Source organism: Fragaria vesca, linkage group LG4, assembly GCF_000184155.1.
Source record: "Fragaria vesca subsp. vesca linkage group LG4, FraVesHawaii_1.0, whole genome shotgun sequence".
NCBI classification, from domain to species: domain Eukaryota; kingdom Viridiplantae; phylum Streptophyta; class Magnoliopsida; order Rosales; family Rosaceae; genus Fragaria; species Fragaria vesca.
The window spans coordinates 10,263,703-10,271,675 of NC_020494.1; the positions used below are offsets into that span (position 1 = coordinate 10,263,703).

Consider the following 7,973-nt stretch of genomic DNA (forward strand, 5'->3'; position numbering starts at 1 on the left):
AGAGAGAGAGAGAGGAGAATCAGATCATCAGTTTGGGAAGAAAAGGAATACATTGTGGCAATGTTGTGATTTTGTTGTAAATTTGACCATTTTGGTAATTTTTAGGCTTTCTGTTGTTGGATTTGGCCCCACACGCATGTCATTTTTTGTTTAAATCTTTTGAAAAGTAGGTTTTTTGACTCCATACTCCATCATGACCCAAATCTCATTTCTCTTACATCGTCTATCTGATATGAACAGTTTAGAGCATCTCCCATGGTAAGCTAAATTCTTAGCCAAATTTAACCTATAAAACAAGAATATTCTGTGGAATCTTTTTTTAGCTTACCAGAGTTTCCCACCGTAAGCTAAATCCTTAGCCAAATTTATAGCCTTTTGGCTTTAAAAAACACTCCCACCATAAGCTAAATCCAAAGGTAAAGCCATTTGTTTTTCTTTTCTCATATGTTTGTTTAAATCAATAATTACTCATAAAAAAAATATTATATAAATATATTCGATATGGAGCTCATATGAAAGATCTCGTCGAGATCATCGTGATGGTTGTAAGTAACGAATTTTTAATTTTGATGATAGTGTAAATTAAAAGGAGAAATGTAAAGTTAAATAAAATAACATTTAATTTTAGCTTACAAACTTCATAAACCAAATTTGGCTTACCAAATAGCTCAAGCCAAATTTTTTATCTTGGAAAATGTAATTTAGCTTATGGTGGGAGTAAACATAGGCTAAATTTGGCTTTTCAGCCTATGGTGGGAGATGGTCTTAACCTAATGCCACTGTCTATCTCATTTCTCCTACATCGTCTATCTTATTTTGTTTCCTCTGAAGACCCCAAGTGCCATCCTACCATCCCTAATGCCATTTCCAACCGGCAGCTGAATTTCTCGAACCTCCTCCTCTGCTAAAAGGAGAGACATAATCATCAACGATTCACCTCTGAGTCTATACATCAACCAATGAAGCCCTCCATTCAACAAGATAGCATGGAAACTTTTTGGGTTATTGTAAGGAATAGCTTGTCAATCCTTCGCCAAGAATTAGTTTTCAAGGAATAGATAGACATGAAACACAATTAGAAGATCAAGAGGATCAATCATATTCATATGTATCTCTCCATTGACCACCTTGTAGTTGCCGTCAGCAAATCCAAACCCGAAGAAGAAGTTTATTTGACCGAAGTTTTGGACATAACGCGGCCGAATTATGTGCTTGGATTTCCTGGTTGTCGGGTTGAGTAGACATAGCCTTGACCCAGCTAAGTAGCACAACAACAAGCCGTTGCAATGAAACATCTAGTAAAGGTTGGCAGTAAACTCGGTCTTTCACCAAATACATGGGAAAGATAAAGGGGAAGTGGCCTACACTTTTTTGCTCCACCGGCAATATGGCGATCCGTATATATGACTATGTCTTTGATAAAATACATACTCGTTCTGTATGGCTCTATCACGGTGCCTTTTGATAAATCCAGGGTCAGAAATCAAATCACGTAATGGTTTTAAGACACATTTGAAACGACACAAGGTTTTCACTAGAAGCCATGAAAGAATCTCGTCCAAGATCTCCAGTGGAAGACTTATTTTGCCATTACGGTTATGTTTTTCCATAATCGATTCTCTTCTGGTCATGTAGCTAGCTAGCTAGCTAGCTAGTGTCTTCCTAACAATGGCGGTTCCTCGATCTTTAGTCACATGCGAAGGTTTTGTCATTTTATCGATTTAGATTGCTAGTTATTTTGGAATCTATCTGATCAGTAAGAGCAACTTTAACGGACTCTCTATTTTAGCTTTTTGCTATTTAGAGAGCTTATTTAGCTTTTTTGGATGTTTTAAGAGCTCTAGTAGACTAGCCAAACTTAAGCTATTATAACTTTTAGCTATCTCGCTAGCTATATTTAGCTAGCGAGATAGCTCAAATGAGGCTAGCTATAATTTATTACATTCCTTGTAAGATATTTTATGTGATATATAATTATATTTAAACTATTTAATTTCTATTTGAAGAATAATGTTGATGTAATGCTAGCTAAAATAGAGAGCATTGATGCAGCCATATTTCTAAAGTGGCTAGCCAAAATGACATTTTAGCTAATTTGACTAAAATTTAACTTAAAAAAGACTAGCATTGCTAAAGATGCTCTAAGACGGGATTGGAAGTCTTATATATAGCTTCTTTTCTTTCTTTGTGTGTGCGCCAAGGTAGGACGGTTGTTCACTTGAATCGGGTTTGGGGTCGGGTTCGGGTTTAGTCTCCTCCTTATATATATGTATGTATGTATTGTTTCTTAATTAAGCTCACATATCGATATCCGAATGAACTAGGAATAGGAAATCCTAACCTAACATGCATGGGAAAACAAATTATTAATTAGTATTCAACTAGGAATTAAAGGAAAATACACAGGAAAACCAAAACCTAGATCGAAGGCCTAGCTAATATATTAAGGAGTTATCTCTTTAAAGAAACTGTTTTCATAACTAATTTATTTTCTGGGTTTTTGTTATATTATGAACAAGAACATAGTCTTTTTTTTTTCTTTTTTTCTTTTTTCTATGTCTTGGTTATTTTTATTGTAAAACGATTTAGTTGTTTAGACTTTAAATTCTATTTTTTACTTCTTTTCTTTTAATTTGATTTGTTATGAAATTACTAAAATTAAACAATGACATGTCACTTGTCACGTCAATTATTTATATGTTGACATTATATTAACAATTGATCTGAACCCTTAAATGTTTTAAAATCTAATGGTTAAGAAATGATGTCAAAATTTGTGTCAAATTTGATATCTCTTAGATCGGATCCTTTATTTTCTTATTAACTTTTAACTTTGTTGCTGTTTTTGTCGAAAGAAAAACTCTGTTGCTGTTTTGAGTAAGTTCTTTCCACTCCACGTGTAACTGTAAATAGGAAAACTTACCCAGTTAGAAATGTACCCAATACGCACTGGCAGTGTGGAGCACGCGCTGGTATAGTAATAAAAACCTGATAACGCGCGGCGAAAACCAATTCGGAAAGAGAAAGGGGTGTTTGCCTACTTGTAGCTTTGCGACCTCTCTATCTCTCTCTCTCTCTCGGAGAAGAGGACCACCCCTAATTTTCAGCACCAACCAAAAACTCCCCCCATCTTCTTTTTAACCCAAAAAAAAAAGAACCAAAATTCTCTCTTCTTCTCCATCCTAGGGTTTCCCAATTCGCCATTCCCGAAACCACATTTCATACTACGGCTTCGGTTCTCCACGGGCATTGCTCCGAGCTCTCGGATTGTTTCCGGTTACGGATTCGGATGCTCCGATTTTGTAATTCGGGGGCGGACTCAGGTGAGCTTTTCGGTTTTGAATTTGAACTATTTTGGAGCGGTTTGATCAAAGCGTGTACTGTAGCTTCTTTGCTTGAGCTTGTTTTTTTGCTGCTGTTAGGGTTTTGGATTATTGTATATTGTTGCATTTTCGGACATGATCGTGAATTGCTGCTAATTTTGTTAAAAGGCTCTTAATTTACTGTTTATAATGGTGAATTGCAGCTGCATTGTTTTTGAAAGATGTTGTTTGATATAGCGTGGTAATGTTTTGGTGGATGATGTGTGTAGGAATTTGTGCATGGACTAGTTCGGCTGCGGTGGGAGATAGTGCTGTTGACTGGTTTGACAGGTCTCGATGGTTTGCTCAGTTGGAAGTGGGAGGATGGCAGTGATGGCAAGGCTTCTCGCGGGTGGGAGTGTGTCGCAAAGCCTTGCAGGTAGACCTTTTTGGAAGCTAGTGGTGTGTTGTGTTTTATTTGAGTTTGCACACTTATGTTCTGTCTATACTCTATACTTTACCCTACTGGCTGTCTTTTGATTGTTTTGTTTCATATTTATTCATCCGGACAGAGGATGTTCCTCATCAGAAATTCGCGGTATATAGAGAATTAATTGAGGCGAATGATGCAAATTTGCTTGACGAAGAAGGTAATTCTAAATTCTCTCATCATGCATAAAAACCTACTATACAGTACCATAAATATGATACTAAATTCGATGGATGCGTAGTGGATGTTGTGGGCAGTAGCACGAGTATTGTGCATATACTATGAATTAAAGATATGGTAGTGTATATGCATGTGCTGCCTTGACTGAAGTATGAAAGTCTAGAAAACTTGGATAATGTTTTGCTGCTAAATTTTGCATCTTGGCATTCATAACTCCTTTGTAACATTTTATGATTTCACTGAAGCTTTTCAGAGCTCGTTGTTTCATACACTCTTGATGTCTTCCATTTGGGTCTGCAGATATGCACGTGTTTGATTTGGAGCCGATGACTGATACTTTGCTTTTGGTAAGCGCAAAATCTTTTAAGTTGCTTCTATCTCTGTCTGTAGCCTTCCATACTTTAAATTTACATGGTTGAATCTTCAGGAAAGTTTGCTTGTGATTTCTGGTGATTTGTAAGGATTTATGCATGTTAGATATGATATTTTCTGTTCTTCAATGTCAAATCGTTGGTCTATGTTTCACATTTTCATCAGTAAGAAAGGAAACCGCTGCCTGAATGACCTTACTGATTTGCCTATCTAATTGAAACTTAGTGTCTCCATGTGCTCAGTCTACTCGTGAACTATAACTTATTAATATTTTTTTTTCAATTGCATTGTGAAGGTATGTTGCAATGCTTGTAAAAAACCAGTCAAGGCTAGTCAATATGCAGCCCATTCAGGTTTGTAGGTTTCTCTATTGTCCATTTTTTATTTGTATCCATATACACTTTATTTTATTTTCTGTTTCCCGTGTGTATACCTGTGTTGTCCCATTGTTCTTTTGTATTATTTTTTTTATCAGTCCTTCGTCTCTTTAGTCGCTCATCGAATATATGGGCTATAAATCATGAAGTAACTACCCTCAGTCAGTCAATCAGTCTAAATCCCCTCAGAACTTAACCTAGTGAGTAGCTGACTAGCTGGGACTGATCCCACACCCTGGTACAGTTCCAAGAGATTTCCCAACAGCTGCCCGTATCAATTTAGGTTATACCTGAGATTTCACAACTGCTTATCTTTTAGGGAAACATCCGAATCATTCTATTAGAAACCTATTTGATGTGAATTAATAATAGTCTATATATTGGGTTTTCTTCAGGCATTCACCACTCATATGTCTTGTATATTATCAGTTGCAAGCTAAGCCCAATTTTCTAATCATGATCTTTTAATCACAACAACGTCCTTAACCATGTTTGTTAGCCTGCAATTGCATGTAGGATATATTTATTTTATTTACTTATTATTATTATTATTATTATTATTATTATTATTATTATTATACTTTTTCGACTAATAGATTACTTTCTACTCTTTACATGTACTTTGTGCTGGCTGTATGCTGAGATCAAGTGTGTTTCAGTACTTTGCAGGTCATTAAATTCTACGAAGGAAACTAATTTGGAAGTTGGTGCTGCTATTGAGCAAAAGAAGCCTCCAAGGAAGGAGAAGAAAAAGTTATCAACTGCATATGCTCGTATCCTTAAATAACTTCAATGGTAATTTAGTGTTTTCCTGCATTTCAGGCATTTCTACTGATCTCACACCATTGACATAATGCTTTTTATTTGAGCCAAGGTGGTTAGCTTTCCCAAGAGTTTTAAGAGAATTTAAGATGCTCATTGTTTTTGAACAATTTTAGAATGTTTTGCCAGTATCATCTTAAAGGTAGTTTGCCAGGTTTCCCAAGTGATTTCTGAGCCAGACGCTAGGTTTGTTTACTTGTTGTGACAATTTGATAGTTCTTAACCTTTCTTAGATCAGTCAACATCAGTTAGAGAGCTCGAAAGGTCTGAATCTGCAGATGATGTTGCTGTGTCTCAACCTCAGTTGGATGGGAAAATAGGAATGAATTCTTTTTGTGGTACAGGCGGAAAAGGTAACTCTTTAGTACTTACAGTCTAACTGGTGTACATCAGTTTTATATGATGTTTAATATTTGTTTGTGTTAACTTTCTATTTTGTTATAATAAGCTAGTCCAATTAGTCTGCAAATTGCAAATGTGGGAAGGTTTTGTTATTGGTTTCCCATTACAGGAAAAAAAAATGAAGAAGAAATTGGATAGAGAAATGGTAGAGGTCAGGGATATAGGAAACAAAATGTATAGAATGGTTTAAAAATTTATTTTATTTTTTCTCCCCATTATTGTTCATCCCTCCTTTTTCCATCTTCCTCATTATTTAATAATGAATCCCAAAATATTAATAAATGATGCTCTAGTTTGTTCAATTACCTTGTCATAGTGAAACATCTTTTGGTTCATTATTCCTGCTTTTGTCTTCTGGGTGGCCTGTCACTCGTGCAAGTCATCTGGACTGTTAGTTTTATTGGTTCTATTTCATACTTTGATGTTTCATGAGAAATAAATAAAAGGATTATATCACTTCTGCCTACATGTTGTGCTTCATTAGACCAGATTAGGAACATTTGATATGAATTGATCAGTGATATGAGCTGTATAATGTGAGTCACGTGTCAATGTCAAAGTTATATCCAAGTTGTTTTCATAAACGGAATTATTTCACCTATGCTAAACAGTGGCATATAGAGGATGGTGTGAATCTAAAGATTCTCCCTGTACTTCAGGTCTTTTTGATGTCATTAGCAATGTGATGGTAGCATTTTTAAGTTGGTTTCTTTTCTCTTTACCTTACATTCAGTCTCCTACATTTATTTAATATTTTTTCTTCGCAAATTCGGGTATAGATGTTTAAACTTTCTATATATATATATATTTGGAAAAGGCATGTAGTCTGGATAATTTTATGCTGCTCAACCTGTATTGGAATTTCTTCATTCATCTACTGCTCCATATAGGAAACTCAGCATCTGTAGATACAACCTATATGTAGTCTAGATAATTTTATGCTGCTCAACCTGTATTGGACTTTCTTCATTCATCTACTTTTCCATATAGGAAACTCAGCATCTGTAGATACAACCTATATGATGGATGGCTCAGGAGTTAGCCCTGATAATACCAGGTACTCAACAAGTCTGCTGCATCCTCCAACAAAACGGTTTAAAATGTAAGATTTTAAACTTATGGCAGTTCATTATTTTGAATTTGATTATATGAGTAGGACAATAAATGAGTAGCTTACGTTTAGCAGTATATTGCATACTAACTGCCCTGGCTCTGTTAGTTAGTTTTTTGGTTCTCTTAACTGCTCTGATTTTATGCTCAGCCAAATACTGTTCTGGCAATTTTTACTTTCCTCTTCTAAGGGAGAGAGTACTGAACTCTGTGTTTGTGGGTAATTTAGAGAAATGTAGTCTTAGCGGATTCAAGATTTATGATTTATCCTTTACTGAGGTAGAAACAGTGTTCAGATAATGGGTGCTGAGTACTGTGATCTGTGTGGAAGCTTTTTTAATTTATGTGTGAATCTATAGTTCCTTTGGCTTCTCATGCTTTTATTACTGTGGTAGACTTGAAATCCTTTTTCACCCTCTTGTAGGATAGCAGGTGAGCAGCCACAGCCACCACTATCAGATGATCTGGGAGCAACATCTATTGTATCAGAACTTAGAAGTGCTCAGGAAACATGTCCATGTGAGGCTAAATTCTTAGTTTCCTAAGTAAAAAATTCCTTGGTAAAGTTAGGCTTATGGAAATATTTCTGAAAAATATTGATTCTCAATAATGAAATAAGTAACAAATATAGGGTATCAATATTCTTAGTTGTTGCAGGTCTGGCTAAGGTGAAATTATAGGGGACATACAATGATAACTTTTGTATGCTGAGCTACCCTCATTAATTAGGAATAAGATTACCACAATGTGCCAAAGTATGAGAACTTGGAATAGTTGGTTTATGGCTCGATTGACACAAATTCAAACAGTTTTATTTTCCAGCCCCTCCTACGCAGCTGAAAAAAAAATTGTAGAAAGAATAACAGGTGGATTTTTGTTTTTTTTTTTTTTTTACTTTTTTGTACTGACTGACTGACT

At 35.4% G+C, this 7,973-nt stretch overlaps 1 protein-coding gene across 1 annotated transcript in view; it reads left to right on the forward strand.

The window, feature by feature from the left end:
- Positions 1-3,123: 3,123 nt before the first annotated feature.
- The window catches only part of LOC101293477, a 5,978-nt gene continuing 1,128 nt past the window's right edge, over positions 3,124-7,973 (forward strand). The window contains exons 1-9 of the mRNA XM_004296742.1: positions 3,124-3,323; positions 3,593-3,741; positions 3,875-3,952; positions 4,273-4,319; positions 4,640-4,697; positions 5,381-5,494; positions 5,777-5,896; positions 6,936-7,002; positions 7,480-7,574. Of these exons, the coding sequence (XP_004296790.1) occupies positions 3,660-3,741; positions 3,875-3,952; positions 4,273-4,319; positions 4,640-4,697; positions 5,381-5,494; positions 5,777-5,896; positions 6,936-7,002; positions 7,480-7,574 (661 nt within the window). The 5' untranslated portion in view covers positions 3,124-3,323; positions 3,593-3,659. The remainder of the gene's footprint in view (positions 3,324-3,592; positions 3,742-3,874; positions 3,953-4,272; positions 4,320-4,639; positions 4,698-5,380; positions 5,495-5,776; positions 5,897-6,935; positions 7,003-7,479; positions 7,575-7,973) is intronic.